The sequence below is a fragment of the Erpetoichthys calabaricus genome, chromosome 12 (assembly GCF_900747795.2).
Source record: "Erpetoichthys calabaricus chromosome 12, fErpCal1.3, whole genome shotgun sequence".
NCBI lineage: Eukaryota > Metazoa > Chordata > Cladistia > Polypteriformes > Polypteridae > Erpetoichthys > Erpetoichthys calabaricus.
In genome coordinates, this window is record NC_041405.2 from 29072917 (window position 1) to 29100467 (window position 27551).

The window sequence follows — 27551 nt, forward strand, 5'->3', positions numbered from 1 at the left end:
ACACCATATAGGATATCATGTGTCTTTGAATTATAATTACCACAACTAACAAAGAATTTTCTCCCTGCCAGGTAGGATTCAAACCAATTTAAGACACTGCCAGAGAGGCCCACCCATTGACTAAGGCGATTCTTAAGAATATTATGATCAATGGTGTCAAATGCAGCACTCAGATCTAAGAGGATGAGAACAGATAAATGGCCTCTGTCTGCATTTACCCGCAAATCATTTACTACTTTAACGAGTGCAGTTTCTATGCTGTGATTTGTTCTAAAACCTGACTGAAATTTATCAAGAATAGCATGTTTATTGAGGTGCTCATTTAACTGCATAATGACTGCCTTCTCTAGAATTTTACTTAAGAAAGGTAGGTTAGAGATGGGTCTAAAATTTTCAAGAGCAGAGGGGTCGAGAATATTTTTCTTAAGTAGGGGTTTAACTACCACAGTCTTAATACAGTCTGGGAAGACCCCCGTATCTAATGACGAATTTACTATGTCAAGAACATTATCAATTAGCACGCCCGATACTTCTTTGAAAAAATTTGTTGGTATTGGGTCAAGGACGCAGGTGGAGGGTTTCATTTGAGAAATTATTTTATGTAAATCAGGTAAATCTATCCTAGTGAAAGAGTTTAATTTGTTTATAACGGAATACTGGGGTTTAGGAGGATCCTTAGTGTTGGGGAGATATACTATGTTATTTCTAATATCATTAATTTTTTGATTGAAAAATACAGCGATAGCCTCACAGGTTTTACTGGAAGTACTTAGGAGGCATTCCTTTGAGTTACTTGGGTTTAACAGACGATCAATCGTGGAGAATAAAACTCTGGGATTACTAGCATTGTTATTTATAATCTTAGAGAAATAGCAGCGCCTCTCAAGACGGACTGTGTTATTGTATTCTGTTATTTTAACTTTTAATATTTCATAGTGGATAGTTAGTTTAGTCTTCCTCCATTTACGCTCAGCTCTACGGCATGTTCTCTTTAAATCAGACACTCTTTGGGTCTTCCATGGTATAACAATGCTAGAAGATTTTTCAATTGTCTTTTCAGGTGCAACTATGTCAACAGCAGCTCTCACTTTAGTATTAAATCTTTCTACCTTATTATTTACATTATCCTCGCTATTATAGTTGGCACTATAAACGGACTGATTGCTTAGAATGTTTGTAAGTTTTAAAGCTGCTGATGAGTCAAAGAAGCGTTTTTTAACAAAATGCTTCTCATAAGTGTTTTCTATCATTATTTCTATATTAAATAGTAGAAGAAAATGGTCTGATAGACCCGTATCAATGACCTGCTTTATATCAACTTTTAGTCCTTTAGTAATCACTAAGTCTAACGTATGACCTGCTTTATGTGTAGGCTGATTAACGAACTGTCTCAAATCAAAAGAGTCCAGGAGGTTCATAAATTCTTTTACTTTTTGGTCACACTGATTATCTATATGAAAATTAAAGTCGCCGACTATTAAGAGTGTGTCATAGTTCGTAATTAAAATTGACATCAAGTCAGAGAATTCCTCAAAAAAAGACGCGTTGAATTTTGGAGGTCTATACACGGATAATACTAGAACGTGAGAATCTCCATGGATAACAACGGCGAGATACTCAAAGGACTTGAATTTACCAAAACTGACATCTTTACATTTTAACCGGTTTGAGTAAATGTTTGCCAAGCCGCCACCTCTTTTTCCTTGGCGATCTGCACGAGTAAAACTGTAATCCGGAGGCGCAGATTCAATTAAAACAGCTGCGCCATCTGAGCTAAGCCACGTTTCACTTAGTGCAATGAAATCTATTTTTTTTATCACTAATAAGATCATTGATAAAAAACGTCTTGTTAGTTAAAGCTCTAACATTTAATAGAACCATATTTAATGTTTCGGAGGGGCAGAGATGAATACTATGTGTGCTATTGATATTTGGAACAGGAACTAAGTTATTTTTATTAGCACTACTCTGTGTGTATTTTTTGTTTAATCTATAATCTGTTTTTATAGTTTTAATACATTGTTTATCTAAAGTAGTAATTTTAATTAAATTATTGGTGTTTATGCCGTATTGCCTAGATTTTCTACGTGCATTGAGATTGGTTATTACAGTATTTATGTTGTGCACTTTTATGGAAGATTTTATTAAACAATTATCATGTCCTAGCACAGCAGTAGCATTTCAGAAGGGGTTAAGAGCAGAGATAGATAGTCAAGATAAACGAATTACCTTAGATATGTTTTCGGAGAGGACCCGGGTGCCGAAACTGTTCGGATGCAGGCCATCTCGCTTGAAAAAATGCGGTCTTTCCCAAAAGAGGTCCCAGTTATTGATGAACCCGATGTCTTGATTCTTGCAGAAGCCCTGCAGCCAGTTGTTTAATCCTAGCAGACGACTGTAGTACTCGTTTGATCGTCTGACGAGAGGCAGTGGACCCGTAATGAAGATCTTTGCCGATGGGGTCCTCTCCTTCGTGTCTTTAATTAATGCTGTGAAGTCTGCCTTGAGGATCTCCGATTGTCGGTGCCTTATATCGTTTACGCCGGCATGCAAAACAATTGCTCCAACTGCCCTGTTCTTGTGCTTCTCGTAGATTGCCAGCACACATCTCATCACATCTCGGACATGAGCACCGGGAAAACAAGAAACAAACGATTTTCTATTAGGGCAAGTGATATTGATGTTTCTAACAATAGAATCACCTACCACTATTACATCACCAGGGGCTGAAGGTGAACTGGGGATGAGGAGAGGGTCGAACTGGTTCTGAGTTAAGATGCTTGCCTGTGCCGATGGAGGATTCTACATGCATGAAGCCAGTAATCAATTTTTGGTGAAGGGTTCTGGGAGTCAGAAACTTGAGGCAAAAGTCAATCAGGATCAACAATCAACAAGGCTTTAATTTCAGACCAACAGAGTTTACCTCTTGGGATCCTCCGAGATCCTTTCACCATGCACAACCATATTTTGTTGATCTTTAGCTTTAAGTCTACCTTAGGTGGTTACACACAGTGTTTGTCCTGTGTTGGATTTGTGCTCTAGTCATAATTCTATCACACACCAGTTCATTGTTTTTTTAGAATATCCAAGATGGAGATATACTAATAGTGTTGTTAGATACATAGTACCGTATATACGCATGTATAAGTCGGTCTTGAAACCTGAAAAATCGATCATAAAATCAGACCCCGACTTATACGCCGTTCAAAAATACAACACATAATTTTTTTTTTCTTCATCTTCTTGCTTCCTCCAATCTCACACCAGTTTCTCAGATGCATCAAATTTTGTTGCTGCAGCGCAGTTACTTATTTCTTTCGCCACTTCAACGACTATTAATTTAAAACCAGCTTCATATTTTCTTCTGATCGAATGCTCCATCGCAGATAAGGGATGCTCTTACGATAAAGGTGTATGAGGGTGTGAGATACAAAAAACACAAATCAGTGCAAACATCACTTCAGAATAGTACGGGTATTACCATGTGGTCACGTAGGCACAATACATATAAAAAAGGCAGTGCGCTCGTTGGTTACTCTCTCAGGTGGGCATTACCTTATCATAATCTCTTGGACCAATAGCGTGAGTTTTCCCACATTCGACTTACTTATACGACTGACATTATAAAATACCAGAAATTATATGGTAAAATCAGGCCCTGAATTATCTACGGGAGAACTTAAACGCGAGTATATATGGTAATTATGATGGGCAGTGTGTGTTCAGTCCAAAGGGTGTGTGTATATTTATGTCTATTTATGTATTTATTTATTTAAACAGCTTCTGTAAAAAGCCAAATTTCCCCCTGGGGACAAATTTCTCTCTCTATCTATTTATCCATCCATCCAACAGGCTGCTTCTAAAGACACCAGACAGGTGTGCTTTCTTTTAGAAAAATTAGCAGGGACAGAATGGCTGGAGTTTACAAGCCTGTCAGAAATTACAGTAATTCAGACATTGTTAGGGTTAGTGGTTATAATGACCCAAACAATAACACAATAGATGTGTTTTACTGGAAGGATTACTTCATGATTATTAATAAAGTTAATCACAATATCTGCTACAGTATATAATAATACACTAGGGTCTGTGTGTCCAGTCCCTCTGACCAAACTTATTGGTCAGCTTACCTTTGGTGACGCAACAAAAGAGGAACTGCGAGTGTACGACACAGAAGGAGAGGAATCGGCGTGAGAGGCAAGCAGAGAGTCGCATTCAAAGACCGCAAGTATTAAAGGGGGCAGGAGGTGAGAATGGCGCCTTGAAAATGAGAGAGTCTAAGAAGCAGCGGGGAATTTGGCTTTTTACAGATGCTCTTTAAATAAATAAACTCACGCATAAATAGTTATATAAGCAGGTAAATAAATAAATACACACACACACACACACTTGGTCTGAACACACACTAGAATGACTATAAAGCAAGAAAATCCAAAAGAAAGAAAAAGTTCTGTCTTGTAGTCCCAGTCACAGTGAGGCATTATGCAGACATATTGTCATTGTTATGAAGGACCCCCAGTCGCATTTCTTGACACACTTCTACTGAATAATTAGTTGGCTAAAAGTCCTTAGTGTTACTGTGTCAGAGAGAGGATGTACAGCTTTATTCATAATGGCACTCAGTTTAGTTTTAATTCTTCGCTATGACCTCCAGGGTGTCCAGAGTGCATCCCATAACTAACTAAGCCTACCCTTTTAATTACCTTGATGATTCGGTGGGCCTCTCCTGAAGTGATGTTACCAACCCAGCACACCACAGCATAGAAAATCACACTGGGTATCACAGAGTTATAGAAGATGTAAGGAATGTCAGTTCCCACTTTAACAAAATGTGTCTGTGAAGATTCTCAGTCATCCAGGTGAAATTATCTGGTAGTTAAGCCATGGCAACTGGACTTCTTTCTTGTTAGGTAGATACGTTTCACTGCTCATCCAAGCAGCTTCGTCAGTCTGAGGAATGTTGTTAGAGACCACAATTTTATCCTCCAGGTTAGTTTCACTTCACACCTGCCCTGATTAGGCTCGTTGAGTAAAACAAAGGAAGGGGGAGGTGTGAGTAGATGTAACCATCACACCTTTTTTAACAGCCCCTCATACCCCCATAGAGTGGGTCGTTAAGAGTGGTCCACCTGGTGGAGGTGTGAATTAGGCCTGATTTTCCTGGGGATGGATGAAAGGGTAGAATGATAAATTGAAGACAGGTTATGCCTAAGGCCTCCACCTCTGTTGAGTGAGGGGTTGTTGATTTGCACATGCAAAGCTTTCCTCATCCCTCTCTCAAACCACTGGTCTTCTCTATCCAATATCTGGACGTTAATGTCCTCAAAAGAGTGTCCTTTGTCCTTCAAATGGAGGTACACGACTGATTCCGGCCCCAGGGTGTTACTCCTTCTGTGCTGGGCCATCCTCTTGTATAGCGGCTGTTTGGTCTCTCCAATGTACAGTTCAGGACACTCTTCGCTGCATTGAATGGCATTGCTCTTCTTCTGTTTCGGTATCTGGTCTTTGGGGTGGACGAGTCTCTGTCTCAATGTGTTAGTGGGTTTGAAGTGGACAGGTATGTGGTGTTTTCTGATAATCCTTTTTAACTTTTTGGACACACCAGCCATGTATTGAATAACCAGGTTCTTCTGTTGGTCCTGGGACTCCAACTGTACCGTTGTCCTTTTTCTGGAACAAGATACCGCCTTGTTAAAAACCCACTTGGGATATCTACAAGTCTTAAGGGCTGTCTTCAGATGCTTGCTTTCCTTGTTCTTAGCTTCTGTGGAAGTGGGGATGTTCTCTGCTCTGTGGTGTAGAGTCCTGATAACTCCTAGTTTGTGTTGTAGTGGGTGATGTGAGTCAAACAAAAGATACTGGTCAGTGTGGGTGGGTTTTCTGTAGATTTCTATTTCTAGCTTTCCCTCAGTCCCAATGACGACTGCACAATCCAGGAAAGCCAGCCGGTTATCTTTTGAGTCTTCCCTGGTGAATTATATGTTGGTGTCCACTGAGTTCATGTGGTCTGTAAAGGCCTGTACCACCCGGATCTTAATCTTTACCCAGGTGTCATCAACATATCTGAACCAGTGGGTTGGTGTCGTCCCTGGAAAAGAGTTGAGTGCTTTCTCCTCCATTTCTTCCATGAACAAGTTGGCTACAATGGGTGACACTAGGGAACCCATGGCACAGCCATGTCTCTGTCTGTAAAAGTCACATCTGTACGAGAAATAAGTGGTGTTCAAACACAGGAAGGCCACCCCCTGCCTTTATGGCCTTCCCAAGATACACAAGGAAGGAGCCCCCCTCAGAACCATTGTCAGCAGCATTAACTCTGTCACTTACAACATTGCCAAATACCTGGCCACAATCCTAGCACCTTTAGTTGGACACATGGACCAACACATGCACAATTCAGAGGAGTTTGCTTCCAAGGTCAGGGAGCACTGGATATGGGTGAAACCATGGTATCCTTTGACTTCACATCTCTCTTCACCAGCATCCCCACCACTGCTGCATTAACAGCTGTAAGGAGGAGACTGGAAGAAGAAGGCACCCTCACCACCAGGAGCAACCTTAACCCAGATCAGATCTGCTTGCTCTTGGATCTGTGCCATGACTCAACTACCATTTAACAGAATGTAGTCTCCTAGGATGAACCCTGGCGTGCTCCTGTCTTCGTGTACTACGTAGAGCTTTGAAACTACCATCCATCCATCCATCCATCCTCTTCCGCTTATCCGAAGTTGGGTCTCGGGGGCAGCAGCTTCAGAAGAGATATCCAGACTTCCCTCTCCCTGGCCACTTCTTCTAGCTTTTCCGGGAGAATCCCGAGGCGTTCCCAGGCCAGCCGAGAGACATAGTCCCTCCAGCATGTCCTGGGTCTTCCCCGGGGCCTCCTCCCGGTTGGACATGCCCGGAACACCTCACCAGAGAGGCGTCTAGGAGGCATCCTGATCAGATGCCCGAGCCACCTCATCTGACTCCTCTCGATGTGGAGGAGCAGCAGCTCTACTCTGAGCCCCTCCCGGATGACTGAGCTTCTCACCCTAACTACCAGTACATGTAAAGGTTAAAACGAGTGGCCTGTTTCATACAAAATATGATAGTATTTGTATGTGAATTATGAAATAATAGTGACATATGTTCAATTGCACACTTCAATAATTGAATGATTTCAAGCTCTTTATTATTTTTAAAATACGAAATGCTTTTTAATTGAGGCTACAGTCATATGAAAAAGTTTGGGAACCCCTCTTAATTTTTTGGATTTTTGTTTATCATTGGCTGAGCTTTCAAAGTAGCAACTTTCTTTTAATATGCCTTATGGAAACAGTAGTATTTCAGAAGTGACATTAAGTTTATTGGATTAACAGAAAATATGCAATATGCATCATAACAAAATTAGACAGGTGCATAAATTTGGGCACCCAAACAGACATATTACATCAATGCTTAGTTGAGTCTCCTTTTGTAAATATAATGGCCTCTAGACGCCTCCTATAGCCTCTGATGAGTGTCTGGATTCTGAATGGAGGTATTTTTGACCATTCGTCCATACAAAATCTCTGCAGTTCAGTTAAATTTGATGGCTGCCGAGCATGGACAGCCTGCTTCAAATCATCCCATAGATTTTCGATGATATTCAACTCAGGGGACTGTGACGGCCATTCCAGAACACTATACTTCTCCCTCTGCATGAATTCTTTGTAGATTTCTAACTGTGTTTTGGGTCATTGTCTTGTTGGAATATCCAACCCCTGCGTAACTTCAGCTTTGTGGCTGATGCTTAAACATTATCCTGAAGAATTTGTTGATAATGGGATGAATTCATCCGACCCTCGACTTTAACAAGGGCCCCAGTCCCTGAACTAGCCACACAGCCCCACAGCATGATGGAACCTCCACCAAATTTGACAGGTAGCAGGTGTTTTTCTTGGAATGCATGTTCTTCTTCCACCATGCAAAGTGCTTTTTGTTATGACCAAATAACTCAATTTTTGTCTCATCAGTCCAAAGCACTTTGTTGAAAATTAATCTGGCTTGTCTAAATGAGCATTTGCATACAACAAGAGACTCTGTTTGTGGAGTGAGTGCAGAAAGGGCTTCTTTCTCATCACCCTGCCATACAGTTGTTCTTTGTGCAAATTGTACTCAATTGTAGAACGATTTACAGATAACACCATCTGCAGCAAGATGTTCTTGCAGGTCTTTGGAGGTGATCTGTGGGTTGTCTGTAACCATTCGCACAATCCTGCGCATATGCCACTCCTGTATATTTCTTGGCCTGCCAGACCTGCTGGGTTTAACAGCAACTGTGCCTGTGGCCTTCCATTTCCTGATTACATTCCTTACAGTTTAAACTGACAGTTTAAACCTCTGAGAGAGCTTTTTGTAGCCTTCCCCTAAACCATGAGACTGAACAATCTTTGTTTTCAGATCTTTTGAGAGTTGCTTTGAGGATCCCATGCTGTCACTCTTCAGAGGAGAGTCAAAGGGAAGCACAACTTGCAATTGACCACCTTAAATACCTTTTCTCATGATTGGACACACCTGTCTATGAAGTTCAAGACTTAACGGGCTAATCCAACCAACTAAATACTGCTTCACTGAAAATCTTTGTTTGGAAAACATCCCAGTACTCAGATGTTACTAGGAAATGAAAGACATTCCACTATTATCTTTTTTGTTGAAAGTAGAGTAAATTCTTATGCAGGCTGAGAGAGATTCCCAAACTTTTTCATGTGACTGTATGTCAGTAAAATAGAATCGCTCATTATAAAAATTGTCAAGTCTGGTCTGGTACTTGTGATGATGATTTTGTTACATATGTTTGAGGTTTCATTCAATGCATAAAAAGTCAGTTTGCTTTCTGCAACCCTGTGGGCTTATCCATTGGATTGTCTGTAACAAATCTGGAACAAGAACAGCACAGACCTCTTCGCATTTTTCTGATGACTATCGAATTGCAAACACCAACTTTTTATGCAATTACTTGAAGCCATACATTAAGAACTCAAGTTGCCGCAGCAAATGTCAGATCGTTGTGCAAACCATATATATCAACTTGATGTTTCTTTTGGTGGGGGTTAAGGGACGGCTGTTAGTGAATCAATGTAAAATGCATGTGTCCAAAATAATGTCTCTCTATTATATAAAAAAAATTTTGAAGAGATAATTTCAAGTCCCACGAGACGAGACTTTGGCTGTGAGATTTTTTTCAAGTCACGCCCTCCTCTAAAACATATTCAACCACGCACACGGTACTCACACCTCTCATTCGTGTGAATGCTTTTGTCAGACACACTTCCTGCTCTCTCTGCTCTTATGAATTTTATATTTTCCTCACTTTAAGTTCCCAATTATTGAAGAAGACTTATTATGTCCAAATCTTATTGAGGAATTTCATCCTAAAGTGTTATCATCAACAGAAGAAATGAGTACATGGGCAATCCTAGCACTGAGAAATGATGAAGTCAAACGAATTAGCGCCAAAAATGTCAATCGGTTACACAGTAAATTGGTAAAATAGACAATACTGAAACTGCTGGTGTTGATCGTGCGGAACAGGAAAACATCAACTTACAATATCCCATAGAATATCTACAACCGTTAACAACGTACGGGTCTTCCACTGGCCGAATTACTGCAGAAAGAAAGATGTATCCAAGAAAGGTAATGTAGTACATCTCCCGTGGATAACATTAGACAACAAAGGAGATCTTGATATGCCATTCATATTAAAATGTTTATAGTTTTCCGTTAGAATAGCTTTTGCAAAGACAATTAACAAATCACAAGGACAAACATTTGAAAAATTTGGTTTATTTATTACAGAGAGAGAAACGATAATCATTCACAGGCAGTTATACGTTGCGTTGTCATGATGAAAGTCCAAACACAGAATCAAAATTCAATGCGATATTGATGAAAATTTTATTCAAAAGATTGTTTTTACTGAAGTTTTATAGTAAAAGTGTAAGTTGAAAAAGTATTTGCGTGTTAATTTCAAATCCAAACAGAAGAAAATCATATAACAATGAATAACTCTAATGCAACATTAAACATAATTTACTTTCAAATTATTAAGTTTTAAAATTTTTTAATATGGTTAATTACTCACTGTAATGTAAAATAGTTAGTTCTATTATGCATATGTAACAATTCCCATGAAAATAACAATCTGTTTAAATTGTACGAGGGCAATCCCAAAAGTAAGGTCTCCAAAGCGGTGGGGATGTAGAGAAACTGTTCGTACTGTTTGGTCACACTGTTGTGATTGGTGTTTCCTCCACTCCCAAACAAGCCTGCGCGGCTTCACTGGGATGCTCAATCTTGGCTTGGTAGCCCTTGAAAATGGAGCTCTCGTTGAACGCTACCGCCAAGTGCAAAGTTCGCACAGTTATTCGATTTTTGAACGCAAAAGGCGTTAAACCGTTTGAAATTCATCGCCAATTGACGGAAGTGTATGGACAGTCGTGCATGGATGTCAAAAACGTTCACAAGTGTAGAGAGTTTACAGCCAGTCGTACTGAAATTCGCAACGAACAAAGGAGCAGCAGACCGTCAATTTCCGAGGAGACAGTCGTGACGGTTGAAGAAAACATGCGTAAAGATTGGCGGATCACTCTGGATGCTCTCTGCATTTTGGTTCCTGAGGTTTCCCGAAGCACCATCCACACGATTTTAACGGAAAACTTGCAATATCGGAAGTTGTGCGCAAGATGGGTACCATGTATGCTGACAGAAGACCCACCCACCCTATATTCTGGACTTGGCACCCAGTGACTACCACCTGTTCCCTAAGTTGAAAGAACATTTGTCCGGAAGGCGATTCTGCTCCGACGAAGAGGTGAATGATGAGGTTCAACGCTTCCTGAAGGACATGGCAGCGAGCTGGTATGACATGGGCATTCTAAAACTACCACAGCATCTACAAAAATGCATCGACCGAAATGGCGATTATATAGAAAAATAAATAATTCTTTAACCTTTAAAATGATGTAAATATTATAGAAAATAAACGGTCGTTTGTATTTCTCAAAATATAGGAGACCTTACTTTTGGGATTGCCCTTGTACATCTGCACCCTCAAAGTGGCTAGCGCGTAGCACTGGCCCAGGGGTTGGCGAGCGAAGTGGGCAGGGGGCAAAGCCCCCAAGTACATTCTTAAAAATCAAAGTGCCAAAGTGATTCTTCAGAGTGATGCCATGGGGGACCATTTTTGCTTCCCAAAAGACCCATCCACATGAAGGTTCCAAAAACAACTTTTGTTTATTTAGATCCATAACAAGCTTCATACAGCAAATAACCATGAAGAGACAGTAATGGGCTCATGATTTTCAAAGGACATTACTGCTTACAATAACACAGGCTAAGTGGAGGTTTTCTTAATCTGTTAGTGTTCTGCTAGGTAGCTTACCATACATTAAAGATTTCAGTTTATTTAAACACATTGGGAAGTTTTTCAAGGCACAAAGAACCAACTTCAGAGGCAAAGAACTCTTCCCAGAATGAAACGGTGCTTGGTCAAGCAATGGCTTCTATGAGAAACCATACAACCCAGACATGAAACATAAAGTGCCAGCATTAAAGAACCAGCATTTTAAAGAGTGAACTTTAGATTTCCCAACTGTCATGGGCTCAGTAAACAGCCCTCCCATCAGAATAAATGCAGCAGCAAACTCATTAGAGGCTGACTGTGCAACATACCGCACAAATTATTCCATAGTGTCCAGTCAGTCCATTTAAATAACAATGACGTGAATATCCGGTCATTTTGGGCAATCAGACATTACAAAGAGGGCAAACTCCTTCAACAGGAGTGGCATTGGGGTATCGCACCAGTGCCAGATGCTGCAGCTTTCTTTTTGATTGCTAAATGCGTGAGATACGTTTATATATTAATGTACTGTATATTCAAAATTACATACAAGAACACACTTCAGAAATATCAGAAGTACTGCCAAATGCCCTTCATATTGCTATTGAATGCTTACTTGTTTGAAGTATTTCAAATATGACATTCACAAATACATTTACATTTTTTAATGTTGATAATGCCATTAATGTTTAACTATGCAATGCACAAATACAGAACTGTATTGTTCTTGGGCATCGGTCTGTTATAGATTGAGAGAGAGCCTCTCCCGCTTTCTTTATAGCAGATGCATTTCCTTTTTTTATGTTATTAAACCTCAACTCTTATTTCTTGATCAAGTGCTGAAAAGACTGCCGTTGTCTCTTTTACATGTTCTTCTGTTGTATGACAGTTAAATAAAACTTAAAGCTGTCCCGTAATACATTGTACATTTCACCAGTGTCACTCTTAAAGTCATAGGCACTCAGATCTGCCAATATTTCACTCTTCTCTGTACTTTTTGAACTGTGTTTGATGTTATCGATGTTCGGTTCTCTGGGCTGCTTAAATCTCACGAGTGAATACTTCACTGTTGCTTATTTCATTATCATCAGTCGGCCATGCAGTTGGCTCTCCGCTAAGTGGCAGACCTTGTGCGGTTGAGAACAGTTCATTAACTTGAGTTAATTGGAAACACTTTGCGTTTCTAGAACTGAATGAGGCTTAGTTGGAAAATGAGGTTTATTTAAGCAAGGTTTTCACAGCTAAGTCTTGATTTCCTAATCGTGCTTCGTAGAATACCCCCCTGGACTTTACTACACGTAATATATGCTACGGTTCTAAAAGTTTTGCCATTTGAAGAAGATTAGCAAAAGATAGACCTGCCAGGAAAGAGTAAAAGATGAAGGCCTAAGAGAAGGTTTATGGATGTGGTGAGAGAGGACATGCAGGTGATGGGGTGACAGAACAAGATGATGAGGACAGAAAGATATGGAAGATGATGATCCGGTGTGGCAACCCCTAATGGGAGCAGTCGTAAGAAGAAGAAGATAGGATATATCAATCAAGAGGAGTGTTCAACCTTCTATAAGATTCTAGTTAAACTATACATCTTCTGATGTACTGGGACACATCATTAGTCATGTAATTTGGGTTCATCTCGTGTTTTGGGTCTTTCAACGTCAGACATCCTCACCCAGATAACCTTACGTTCCACTGCTGCTTGTCATCTTAGCCACGCTCAACTCCTGTACCCACAACTAACATGCCCTTTTTTATTTTCTCAATCTCTGTTTTCTAGGTTGTGTTTTTGATTTTGTCGTACGCTACAGTCTACCTCATCTACATACGATTCAGAGAATCCTACGACAAGGAAAACGATACTTTCCGTTTGGAGTTTCTTCTGATACCTGTTGTGGGGTTATCATTCTTGGAGAATCATGACTTCAGTCCTCTGGAGGTATGTGATTTCCACATGGACCTTCCTGTTATGTCCCTCTGTTCTTGAATGAATTGGCAGACAGCTACTGGGCTCTAAACGTGCTTCTACTCCTTGACCGAAATGTATGCCAATTCCTTTAAATGAAACTCTGCAATGTGTATTTTACTCACGATGTCCGAATTGTTTGATTTGTAATTTTAAACTGTGGCGCAGAGGGCACTATATATTTTTTATTTTTTAAATTTAGCAGCAGTTCTAAGTCAGAGTTTGTTTAAATTTGATATAAACACCCATTCTATCATATTTGAGAAGTTCTCTGTCAGGTTCTACTATAACATTGACTGTGCTGCCTTTAGTTAAGAATAATAAGGCTTTATTTTGGGGTGCCCTCTTCTGGTGGGAAATTACTGAGAAATGCCCTGAAGGTGTAAGAGGCCAATGAAGTGTGTGGTGTGCATCCTGGTGTCATCTGCATGTAACTGGACTTATCTTAGTTGCTTCAATCCCTCAGTATTCAGGAGTAAAATGCCCCATTGATTTGGGTGCAGAACTGAAATCTGCAATCAGTAGCCTCCTAAAACATTCAAGCAATGGCTGATTTTATTTTTTTTAATTTGTAAACTGATGTAGGGAATCCAATAACCCACATTTGTATAACGACCCATGGGATTAGAAACACTGGACCATACTATATTACACTGTACCATAGGAAAAAAAACTAAATAGTGTACATTTTTGTTTTCCAAAGGCCCAGTAAAGCAAATGTTGGGCTTTCAAATGTGTTAGATTCTATTTAACGGTCTATCCTTGTATTTCTCAAACTGCTTTATCCATTCTGAGGTAGCTGGGTCAACGCCAGCAGTAGTCGGGGCATCAGTTCATGGCATTACCCACACTGGCACACACAGGATAGGCCAAGGTGGAGTTAACCTAACAAGGCATTTGAACTGTTGATGGAAACCATCTGGTCAGGGATGGAGCACACGATGTCTGCATGGATACTGAATTGAGAAACTGAACTTTAGTCCAAGAATTGTGCTTGTTCCTCTACTATGACACTCATCTGTCTGTTCACCATTCATTTTTTGAAGCTGTGTGTCATGGGCAGCACTGATAGGAACTGACTGGGCAGCAAAATAGGAATAACTTCTGAATGTGATGCCAGTCTATCACAGGGCACATACCCACTCCTACTCATGCTGAGTCACCCTTAAACCTAACACCATGTCTTTGATCTTTCCTACCATTATGAACATAAAAAGGCCACAAATGGAGTAATAAAATATAAGTGTGAAATTAAGACAGGCCAAATGACATTTACTTTATTTTTTTTATTCCAACACATAAACACCTAAACAAAATGGCGAAGAGACGTTTGAGGCCTCTTAAAAGTGACACAAAACAGGCTGGGGCCTCCACCATTCTGCCCAGATGTGGCTTCACTCCCAGTCAGCAGGCCCCACAGACTCCACAGACAGGCTGCAGACTACTAGGCCCAAAAATGGGGAGATGGATCTAAAACATCTTAAATTTCCAAGAAATATACAAAAATGCCATTCAAGACAGAGGAACTTTCAAGTCTTTGACTTGATAAGACAAATCAGAACAATTAATCTTTTAATGAAGAATTTATTTAGAATAAACAATAAGAGACACAAAATTAGGAAAACAAGGGAAAATTCCAACATGAAGCCTGTAATCTAAGAACAGAAGCAAAATATTGGAAAATGCAAAGAGAAACAATACTCATTGTAATATCTCCAAGAAACTAAATGAGCCACTGCTTGGACCGTCTTTCTCACCTCAATATAAACGTGAGGGTGGTCCCAATCAGCTGTGACATCAGGGTGACCTCACCGCTTGGGGGAATCCACCCGCAAAGTACAAGGAATGTCAGAACACTTAAAGACACGGTACACAAATAGCAAGCAATCAACAAACCTAACAGATACGACACAAAAACATGAAAAATATGTGAGGAATGTTTAATAAGTTTCTGCACTTTTTTTATCTCTAATTATTAAGATTTTCAAAACAAATGACATCAATATTCTACGTAGTCACCTTCCTTTGCAATGCAATTTTCCCAGCATCGTACCAACTTTTTAATGCCATCAGCATTTTTGTAAATCAATTCCAGGGTTCTTTCTTCATTCCTCGTGGTCGTGGCTGTAGCTGGACGTCCGGAGCGCTCTGCATCCGTCACACTAGTACAGCCATTTTCAAACATTTCAGTCCACTCATAGACGACTCTACGAGAGAGAACTTTATCCCCATACTGAACACACATGCAGAGATGAACTTGTGCTCCCGGCGCACCTTCTGCCCACACAAAGTGTATGACAGAACGCTGTTCCTCTTTGGTGCAGCCATCTTCACCACAGGGTGACAACTCTTACACTAAACTGCAAGGGCAGCCAGCTTGTCAGACAGAACGAGTCACGTGACACTCTCAGACACGACCAATTACTACTCCTACCGCCTTCACCGCTTTCCAACGAAAATATAAAGTGTGTAAACTTTTTGAATAACTATTTAAATAAAAACACAACAATTAAAAGGAAAATAAATATAACATAATCAAGGAGAACAAAAAATTGATGTCACTTAACATACACCTGTTTGGCAAGTATAGGAACTTTGTTACAAGTTAGTAAGGTAAATGCTTTTGGAAACATGAATTTACTTTAGAGTTCCTGTGCTTTTGTTTGATTTCTGGCAGATTCTGTGGACCTTCTCGATCTACCTGGAGTCGGTGGCCATTCTTCCACAGCTCTTCATGATCTCCAAGACTGGAGAGGCCGAGTCCATCACTACTCACTACCTCTTTCTCCTGGGTCTCTACCGGGCTCTCTATCTGGTGAACTGGATGTGGCGCTACTATATGGAAGGCTTCCTGGACCTGATTGCAGTGGTGTCTGGCGTGGTGCACACCATCTTCTGCTGGGGGGGGTGGGTTTGGAGACTCATGCCCCCTAGTATTACATAATTATAAAGAGCCACGGACCCTTCTCTAGTCTGTTTGTTGTTCCCCATGAGAAGACACTGCAGATACTGGCAGCAAGGATGTATTCAAGAATGGCAGCAATCTGGCGTCTTATCAGATGGCCCACCACAATCTTATAAACTGTAATACTGTAGAATGACTAGAAGGGGTCTCCAGGACTGTGACTGTGTCTGACATCGTCTGTTATAAGTGAGTGTGGACCCTCCAGAGGTTTATATAAAGTGCAATATAAATAAAATTTATTATTATTATTATTATTATTTTCTCCAGGGATCCTGCTGACCAAAGATTTTCTTTTCCTTTCTTCTATTCAATTGGCCGTATCTCAGGATTATTACTGTACAGATATTGTTAGGATTCGTTTACATTAATTAATGTGAAACTACTTTGTGTTTGAACAAGTCTATTTTTTATGTGTGTATACTGTATGTTTTTTTTTTTTTAAATAGGAATGTATTTTAGCTGTAAATGTTTTCCAGCATTCTAAGCCTGCAGTCAATGAAGAGCAGGGCCGCTATACAAATACGAAATGAAACGGACTGAGTTCACACACAGCGACACCCATTCACATGGCACCAAAATGAGAAATGCAGCCTGATCTGCTGTGTATCCAGGACTGGCACACAGGTGCAAAAAAATGCTGTTTCTGCCTTTGTACTTTTATCATTTAATATTTTTTAAGTAGTATCCATACAGTCCTTGCAAAGTAGCTTTCCATGAAATCTGTCACTTGGGAGTGCCTGACATTTTGCAAAACAACAATAGACTGAGATGCTTCTTGAGAAAGCCTTTTTGTTTGGGCCATTTTTAAGAACCCAGAATTCAGTTTTAGGGATACCAGGACTATGCAACCCAATTGACTTGCGTTATTCAACACAATAACAGGTTTAAGCAGCGTTAATAAAACTGTATCTTTGATTTTAATTTGTTTAATTTCTGTCAAAATCTCTCATTTGTTTAATTTTGCTGAATTTAGCTTATAATAAAATTATTTTAAATTATTTTTTCTGTATTTTTTTTTATTTATTATTGACCTGTAACCCTGTTTTTTCATTAATTGCTAACTTTGTGGACCCCCTCAACTGACTCGGCAAGTGTGGCTGTGAAGATGTACGTAAAGAGTGAGCTCTGTTTGGACTGTTTTACAATCGATTGGCTGTCATGGATAAGATGACGTTTACTGTGTTTTCTTCATGGCGTTTAGTTCTCCTTCTCACTGTAATCTGTCTCCTGATTTTCTTTTCTATGTTCAGCATGTGCAGCGAGAATAAAGGACAGGGAGGATTGTTGTGTAATTATGTATATTTTTTGCATCACCTTATTTAGTTAGGCTTTGGTTTGTTATTATGGATTATGTTTAATATAAAAGTTGTTTTGTAAATTTGAATACTAATGTGTTGCTGAGTCAAGACAGGGGATCAGTGACGAGATCCTGTAATTATACGTTTTTATATCATCTTATTCAAGTAGGCATTTGTTTGTTAGTATATACATATATCTTCTTTGATAAAAAAAGTTTTTTTTTTCCTTTTTCACTGATTCTGTAAAATGCAATTTTTATATTAATGTATTGGTGAGCTGCAGCAAGCTTGGCTGAAGAGAGCAGGGATGAATGACTGGAGATTGGTTGTGTAATTATCTATCCATTATCTCACCTGCTATATCCTAACTACAGGGTCACGGGGGTCTGCTGGAGTCAATGCCAGCCAACACAGGGCACAAGGCAGGAAACAAACCCTGGGCAGGGTGCCAGCCCACAGCAGGGCACACACACACACACCAAGCACACACTAGGGACAATTTAGGATCACCAATGCACCTAACCTGCATGTCTTTGGACTGTGGGAAGAAACTGGAGCACCCGGAGGAAACCCACGCAGAAGCGAACCCGGGTCTCCTAACTGCGAGGCAGCAGTGCTAACACTGCGCCGTTGTGTTACGTAATTATATATATATATATATATAATGATGAGCCCCAATTAGGGCAAAACACATGTTGTGTACTCTTTGCATTATGTACTGTAATTACTCCAATCTACAGGCTGTCAAATAAACGAACTACACGCCGTGGCACAGCGTAAAGGGGCTTCGTCTCTGACGCTGACGTACGAGGTTCAATCCCCGAGAGGGGAGCAGTAGAGTGTGTACGCCTGATGAGCCCAAATGAAGGCGAAACACATGTTGCATACCCTTTGCATTATTTGACAGTAAACTATTCAACACACACACACACACATACATATATATATATATATATATATATATAATTATATATACAGTGCATTCGGAAAGTATTCACAGCGCATCACTTTTTCCACATTTTATGTTACAGCCTTATTCCAAAATGGATTCAATTCATTTTTTTCCTCAGAATTCTACACACAACACCCCATAATGACAACGTGAAAAAAGTTTACGTGAGGTTTTTGCAAATTTATTAAAAATAAAAAAACTGAGAAAGCACATGTACATAAGTATTCACAGCCTTTGCCATGAAGCTCAAAATTGAGCTCAGGTGCATCCTGTTTCCCCTGATCATCCTTGAGATGTTTCTGCAGCTTAATTGGAGTCCACATGTGGTAAATTCAGTTGACTGGACCTGATTTGGAAAGGCACACACCTGTCTATAGAAGGTCCCACAGTTGACCGTTCATGTCAGAGCACAAACCAAGCATGAAGTCAAAGGAATTGTCTGTAGACCTCCGAGACAGGATTGTCTTGAGGCACAAATCTGGGGAAGGTTACAGAAAAATTTCTGCTGCTTTGAAGGTCCCAATGAGCACAGTGGCCTCCATCATCCGTAAGTGGAAGAAGTTCAAAACCACCAGGACTCTTCCTAGAGCTGGCCGGCCATCTAAACTGAGTGATCGGGGGAGAAGGGCCTTAGTGAGGGAGGTGACCAAGAACCCGATGGTCACTCTGTCAGAGCTCCAGAGGTCCTCTGTGGAGAGAGGAGAACCTTCCAGAAGGACAACCATCTCTGCAGTAATCCACCAATCAGGCCTGTATGGTAGAGTGGCCAGACGGAAGCCACTCCTTAGTAAAAGGCACATGACAGCCCACCTGGAGTTTGTCAAAAGGCACCTGAAGGACTGATTGAACATCTCTGGAGAGATCTTAAAATGGCTGTGCACTGACGCTTCCCATCCAACCTGATGGGGCTTGAGAGGCGCTGCAAAGAGGAATGGGCGAAACTGGCCAAGGATAGGTGTGCCAAGCTTGTGGCATCATATTCAAAAAGACTTGAGGCTGGAATTGCTGCCAAAGGTGCATCGACAAAGTATTGAGCAAAGGCTGTGAATACTTATGTACATGGGATTTCTCAGTTTTTTTATTTTTAATAAATTTGCAAAAACCTCAAGTAAACTTTTTTCACGTTGTCATTATGGGGTGTTGTGTGTAGAATTCTGAGGAAAAAAATGAATTGAATCCATTTTGGAATAAGGCTGTAACATAAAATGTGGAAAAAGTAATGCGCTGTGAATACTTTCTGGATGCACTGTAACTGTATATTGTCACACACACGCGATTAGGAAGCAGCCATCAAGTCCTAAGGTGAGTGTTACTTTGCGAGGTAGGGGGTTGGTTATGTGCACTGATGTCTCTTTCTCTTTGCCAACAGAAATAAAGAAGAAAAATAAGAATTCACCTACCTTGCTTCCGGGTTCACAAAATTGCTGCGACATCACCACATGCAACATCTGTGAACGTCACTTCCGGTTCCTGCACAGTGATGTCACTTCCGGCCATTTCCGATGGCATCGCTTCCCGCCAATCCTGATGACGTCATTTCCATCATGTCACGTCCTTCCACCATTTTGATTGATTGTATATAAAAATGCCTTAAAAACGAATGTACTTTGTCTTCTATGATCAGATTTTGATTATTTTTGACCACATTTTTCATCTTTGTCCGTCAGACAATATATGGGGACATTCCCCAACTCTTTTTGAGCATTTTCTCATGGCTTATTTCACCACTATATCTATATAAATATATATATATATATATATATATATATATATATATATATATATATATATATCTATATATATATATATATATATATATATATATATATATATATATATATATATAAGTATATTTATATCTATATTTATATTTATATAGTATATATTTAGTAATAAAGCACAGACAGTGGGAAATTTTGGTGCACCCATAGGCAAAACCCTGTATTACTGAAGTCACAAAAGAACAGAAAAATAAAATGCAGGTAAAGCATTAAGTTGTGTCTTTTCAGACGGGAGTCTGGACACGACTACCAAACATGGTGGTTCTTCTGGATAAATATTGGGCAGGAACAGGCGGGTTCAGGTGGATGGACAGCTGTCAATGTTCCGGTCTGCAGATGGAGAGAAGGCGTATCGTAGACTGCCAACATTTGGACCAACAGGGTTAGTTGGGATGCCAAGTCAGAAAATCCGATTTATTATGAACAAAAACACCAAAAATGAAAAACGTGCTCAACTGCGAAACAATACCAGCTAGTATGATGCCTCCTAAGCCACTCTGGTGGTATTATTAAAGACTTTTTGTCTGGCTTTATTCCTGCTAGTCACACTGTCAGGTCCAAATGAGACTCCACTCTCCGTGAAGTCTCCTTTAATGGACTGGAAGGGTCGAGCTTCTCTGGCTCTACTGCCCTCAAGGGGTGGTTTCTCGATGCTCTGAGGGAAAAAGCAGTCAAGACTGTTAGCGACAGCACCACCTCTCATCCTGGGGTATTACAGCATACTTCTGGTGAGTCCAGAAGGTGACCCTCTGGCACACATGCATGCCAAAATATATCTAATAAATAAGCAAGAAAGTTTCTCTGTCCTGATGTTTATCACAACACAATCACCAAGTGAGAGGAAGAGTAAATATCCAAAAGATGCAGTTTTGGTGATTAATAAAAAAATTTTAATGTGTTAATAATGGCAGTTTCATTTTGAGCAATATTTGAACGATCAATTAATTGCCAAATAATAAATGGAAACTGTTTCACTTTTCCAACCAGAGCAACAGCTGGGCATCCCAGCTAGTGTATGTAAATATATATATTATATATATATATATATATATATATATATATATATATATATATATATACACACACACACACATATATATATATATACACACACACACACACACAAATCCAACGTCTGTCTGTCTGTCTGTCTGTCTGTCCACTTTTCACGAGAGAGCTACTTAACGGATTTAGATCGGGTTTTTTTCTATAATTTGCTTGAACATTCCTGTTGATTTTGCGACTTCTCTCATTGCGTTAAGAATTATAGTTTGCTTGTAGTATCGATTTATTTGTGCAAATCCGATAGAGACACAGTGGGCTGAGAGGAGGGGGGCGGGACTGTCCTCACTCACGTGTCAGCCTCGGGGCATTCCTTACCTCTGTTTAGCTAGCGAACGAGAGAACTACTTAAAGAATTTAAATCAGATTTTTTTCAATAATTTACTTGAGCATTCCAGTTGATTTTGTGACTTCTCTCATTGCGCTAAGAATCATAGTTCACTTGCAGGGGAGATTTATTCTCGCTAATTTGAAACAGAGGCTGCAGGCCGAGGGGAGGGGGAAGCGTGACGTCAGGAGTGGGAAGCCGGGCAGGGCCCTCCTCACTGTCTTGTTTCATTTCATTGGAGTCTTGAGGGACGGCTAGTGTACATATATATATACATAAATACAAATACACAGCCAACATACAATCATTTGTATATGTGTGTATGTTTGTATGTATAAAGTATAAACACATATACATAGTTATATATAAAATATATATCACTTAAAGGCATGGCAAATTTGGCTGAGGAGCGACCTTGGTGAATAAAATCCCAAACAGAACCATGACTTCAGGGTGGCCCTTTCGATTTTTCCACAACACAGATGTAGCCGAGTCTCACAGGTAGTGGAAGAGCGAGGACTGGCTCCACTAGCACAAAGGTTTCACTAATAACCAATAAGTATTTAAAAATGATTAATTAAGAATGTGCAATGAGAGTTTACTATTAAGACACGGACGTAATGGCAACTAAAAATGAGCTTTGAGGTTAAATATCAGTAACAGATTTTAAATCAGTCCTTTCAAACAATAATAGTCATTTGCTACATTAGTGATGTCTTCGTATTTTTTTTATTAGATTAATGGTAAATTGACAAAAAAAAACAGTTATTATGAAAAACATGCATGATTTCATACTTCTGAGCGTTAGTGCACACCCGTTCATTCATCTCTCTGTGAAAGCCGGGGCTGCTCAGAGCCGGGGGGCGTGTAACTCTGGGCGGGACGGCGGTCCATCATCGTAGCGCGAGTGAGATTTAAAACAGTACCAGCACAACTAGTCCGCGTACAGCAGGCTCGACGTGAAGAGTTTGCTGAAGTCATGTCAACTCGGTCAAACACGTCTCTTGAATGTGCGAAATGCACGTTTGCCAGTCTGAGTGCTGCTAAAATTAAGAAGCCGCGCCAACTCCACCCAGTTTGCTACTCTAAATCCCCCCTTTCTCAACTGAGGATAAGTAATTTGATCTGAAGTGAGGTTGCTGCGCAAGTCCTCAGCTCCGCTCAGCCCTCTGTGTTCCGAGAGTTTAAGCAAACTAGCCACGTCACCGGCCGTGAAAAGGGAAAAAAGAAAAGGGGAGTGGGGGGGCAAGACTCGGAGAGGGACCGAAAGAGACTGGAGACGCGGTGCAGACTGGAGAATGCCACACGGGAGGACGATCTAGAAGCGAAGTTGTTAAGTAAATTAAACAAGTTGCCCACGTCACCCAGCCCTGCCCCTGCTGTCTTTACGGTCCGCTCTCCTTTGCAGGAGTATCTACTCTTTGGGCAGGCTGAATAAAAGAAAAGCATCTTGTTAGAAATCTGCACATCTGACAACATGAACGTCTTCAGATTGGCGGGCGACATCTCGCACTTACTGGCGATCATCATTTTGTTTGTCAAGATATGGAGATCAAAATCGTGTGCGGGTAAAGTAGCATTTTTATTATGAAAATAAGTAAAATGACAAGCTCTGATACCATTGTTAGAGTAAGCACAGCTGTTATACTTGAAGGCGTTGTTATGATGGCACATTTTCATTAAACTGGTTTTGTACCGATACTTCTAGAACGGAATTAAACAGCAGCGCGCCTAATATTATTAAACATACGCAACTGATAGCTCGATAAAAAAATGGGGCAAATATATTAACTTTTAACTCCTTTAACAAGTTAAGCGAAGCTGCAATACGTGGATACACCATTTCTATTAATTGCAGAGAGAGCAAACACCTTTGAATCTTACAGTCCTGGAGAATTTGGATCGCGTTCACGACTCGAAAAAAATGCGACTGTTTGCTTTCAGACACCTGGAGGTGGAATCGTCATCAGCAGGCGATGTCTTCAGCCTACAACTACTTTGTTCTGCACATTTCAACTGGTGTGGCCCCCCGAGCGAAGTGTGATATTTTGTAAAAAGAAATGCATGGCCTGCGTTTGGGCAGAGTAACCCGTCTGTTGGTGCCGCTACAGCGCGGCTTCCTGGATTCTGATTTCCGTGACGTGGCACAGAGGACGCGTAAAGTCTCGCGGCTGCAGTGTGAAAATGGGACATCTAGTGGCCAACCGTAGAACGTCGGGATTGCATGCGAAACGTTGGAGAAGGGTCCAGTTGTAGCCTGCAATACCTATGACACAGATCAGGTAATGCCCACAAAGTCAGTCACAAAACGGCCTTTGACTGAGATAACCCTCTTACAACCCTAATCTTGGTTACAATGTAACGGGGCTCTAATGTTAATCGTAGTCTAATGCGATGGGTGTTACGTGTCTGACGTTGAGGCATTACGTGACTGAACTCATAGGTAATGCGGTCTGCATTTACACTCTATTGGAGCGTTCAGCTTTGAGGTGGATTGGCTCTGCCGGTTTGGCCCCCGAATTGCGTGTCTGTTTGTGCGCGTGCGTACACCCTGCGACTGACTGGCGCGCAGTCCAGGGATTTGCTTGCTGGTCAGGGCGCAGCTTCTCGGCATCCCACCTCTGGAAAAATGGATTTAGAGAATGGATGGATGGATCGATCGATTGTGTGGGCCGTTTATTTATTATTATTATTTGTAGTATCAGTATATGGAACAAGATGATCCGCTGTGGCAACCCCTAACGGGAGCAGCTGAAAGAAGAAGAAGAATTAATAGTACTACAGTGTGAAATAATAAAAATTCTATCTGTCAGTCCTTAAGTTACAAGTAATAACAGCATTGATCACCATTACTATCTTTAACTTTTTGTCAGCGTACTTCGGAAGAAAATTAAATTGAGTTTCTGAAAAAAGCTTTGAGTAAGCATTTATTGTTCACCTGTTCATTCATTCTTTTCTAACACATTCTTTTCTTTTGCTTTTATAACAATCACATGGCTGGACCCAATCTGCATTAAAATTATAATAATTTCTACTATTCTCAAGATTAGCTCTACTTGGGACTTCTCGCCTTTTGTAGCACCCAGTGTCTTTTATTAATCTTATAACTTTTTTCTTAGGGATCTCTGGGAAGAGTCAGGTGCTTTTTGCTTTCGTCTTCACCACACGTTATCTGGACCTGTTTACCAGTTTTATCTCCATCTACAACTCAGTAATGAAGGTGAGTTTACCCAGGTTTGAAAATGGTAACTGCTTTAGTATTACTGTATTATCAGCTGTTATCCAGTGAGTCCTTGTCTATATATATTCATTTTGCATAATATATTACAGATTTTCAACAAAGTCTAATCATAATAAAAACCACAGTCATATTTCTTATTTCCTTTTCGTTATTTATTGCCTTTACTGTATATGGGTGCACATACATTTTTGTAGTGTCCGCTGCTTTCCTCCCCTTCCCAAATCCATGCATGCTAGATTAACTGGCAACTGTAAATTCCCGGACTGTACAAGAGAAAGCCCCTTGTGAGGAACTGGAGTCCCCATCTAGTGCCGGTCCTTGCCTTGTGCCTGCATGGGCTTCACCTTCTTGTTGAGACGAGTTGTGGCACTAATACTGAAATGTGGGTTCTGAAAAGAGGATAGATGATTTTACTTTTCATAATATTTCGTTATTTTGAATTAATTTATTATTTCCTATAGAATTGCTTGACATCTTGCTATTGTTATGTTCTATCATTGATGCTTTATTGAAGCAATTCTTATTATTATTAATGGGAAAACTTGATTTTATTTAGATTTTTTGTCACAATTATAATACACAGTACAATTAGTATACACAGTATAGTATTTAGCGAAATGCTTAGTTGCTGAACTCAAAGACTGTGCACTAACAGAAGAATACAATAAAATACTCAATTCTTTAAATTTCAATAAATATCAATATGTACAGTGACATCCATCCATCCATTATCCAACCCGCTATATCCTAACTACAGAGTCACGGGGGTCTGCTGGAGCCAATCCCAGCCAACACAGGGCACAAGGCAGGAACAAATCCCCGGGCAGGGCACCAGCCCACTGCAGGGCACACACACACACACACACACACACACACACACCAAGCACACAGTAGGGACAATTTAGAATCGCCAATGCACCCAACCTGTATGCCTTTGGACTGTGGGAGGAAACCCATGCAGACACAGGGAGAACATGCAAACTCCATGCAAGGAGGACCCGAGAAGTGAACCCAGGTCTCCTAACTGCAAGGCAGCAGTGCTACCACTGCATCACCGTGCCGTCCTACAGTGACATTATTATATTAATATTATATCAAATGATTGTAAAGGGATAACTTATTATAAGAGAATTCACAATAAGGCATCATAGGCGCTGTCCTCATTTTAAGATGCAGATGACTTGTGGACCGGAGCTCCTCCTCAGTCTCTCTGAATTGGTCCTCATATAGCACTATTAAGATTCCGTTGATGAGAAGGCTGATATCCATCCATCCATTTCCCAACGTGCTGAATCTGAACACAGGGTCACGGGGGGTCTGCTGGAGCCAATCCCAGCCAACACAGGGCACAAGGCAGGAACCAATCCTGGGCAGGGTGCCAACCCACCGCAGGACACACACAAACACATCCACACACCAAGCACACACTAGGGCCAATTCAGAATCGCCAATCCACCTAACCTCTGATCATTTTCTTTGTCCTGGCATGACATCACTTAGTGTAAATGTCCTGGAGGTTAGAGGTTGCATATCCAGTGATGCCTTCAGCGGACTGCATCACTCTCTGTTGAGCCTTATGGTCCTGCTATGTGCTTTTCTCAAACCAGGTGGTAATTTTTCCTGTCAGGATACTTTCAATGATGCATTTATAGATATTCTTTAGTATGGGGTGTTGCAGCCTAAAATCTCGGAGGCATCTGAGGTCATAAAGATCCTGTCATGACTCTTTCACCAATCTGTCAATGTGCTTTGATCATGTCAAGTCCTCTGTGATGTGGACACCAAGATATCTGAAACTGTCCACCCTCTCCATCTAAGTGTTGTTAATGCCATGGATGTGGTGGTGCATGTGCTGTTTTCTCCCAAAGTCCACAATCAGCTTTTTTGTTTTTCTGGCATTCAGAAGTAGACTCTCGTCCTGAGATCAGTCTGACAGTCTCTCTTCTTCATCCCAGTAAGCCTGCTGATTGTTGTTGGTGATCAACCCCACCACAGCTGTCATGATCCGCAAACCTGACAATAATATTAGTCATGTGCGACCATGTATAATAAAAATAATCATAACAATAGCATTCTACATGCATGAAGCCAGTAATCAATTTTTGGTGAAGGGTTCTGGGAGTCAGAAACTTGAGGCAAAAGTCAATCCGGATCAACAATCAACAAGGCTTTAATTTCAGACCAACAGAGTTTCCCTCTTGGGATCCTCTGAGATCCTTTCACCATGCACAACCATATTTTGTTGATCTTTAGCTTTAAGTCTACCTTAGGTGGTTACACACAGTGTTTGTCCTGTGTTGGATTTGTGCTCTAGTCATAATTTTATCACACACCAGTTCATTGTTTTTTTAGAATATCCAAGATGGAGATATACTACTAGTGTTGTTAGATACATAGTACCGTATATACGCATGTATAAGTCGGTCTTGAAACCTGAAAAATCGCTCATAAAATCAGTCCCAGACTTATACGCCATTCAAAAATACATAAATTTTTTTTTCTTCATCTTCTTGCTTCCTCCAATCTCACACCAGTTTCTCAGATGCATCAAATATTGTTGCTGCAGCGCAGTTACCAATTTCTTTCGCCACTTCAA

At 40.4% G+C, this 27551-nt stretch overlaps 2 protein-coding genes across 3 annotated transcripts in view; both read left to right on the plus strand.

The window, feature by feature from the left end:
* Positions 1-17291, plus strand: part of LOC114662002 (ER lumen protein-retaining receptor 3-like) — a 35184-nt gene extending 17893 nt beyond the window's left edge. Inside the window, exons 3-4 of the mRNA XM_028815285.2 lie at positions 13143-13301; positions 16006-17291. Of these exons, the coding sequence (XP_028671118.2) occupies positions 13143-13301; positions 16006-16272 (426 nt within the window). The 3' untranslated portion in view covers positions 16273-17291. The remainder of the gene's footprint in view (positions 1-13142; positions 13302-16005) is intronic.
* LOC114662003 (ER lumen protein-retaining receptor 3) overlaps positions 1-27551 on the plus strand; it is a 63898-nt gene that overhangs the window by 18099 nt on the left and 18248 nt on the right. The window contains exons 2-3 of one of the 2 annotated variants that reach the window (XM_051934856.1): positions 23123-23282; positions 24834-24934. In XM_051934856.1, coding sequence (XP_051790816.1) covers positions 23192-23282; positions 24834-24934 — 192 coding nt within the window. In that variant the 5' untranslated portion in view covers positions 23123-23191. Of the gene's footprint in view, positions 1-22656; positions 23283-24833; positions 24935-27551 lie in introns of those variants that run through there. The other variant, XM_028815286.2, reaches the window with a different exon arrangement.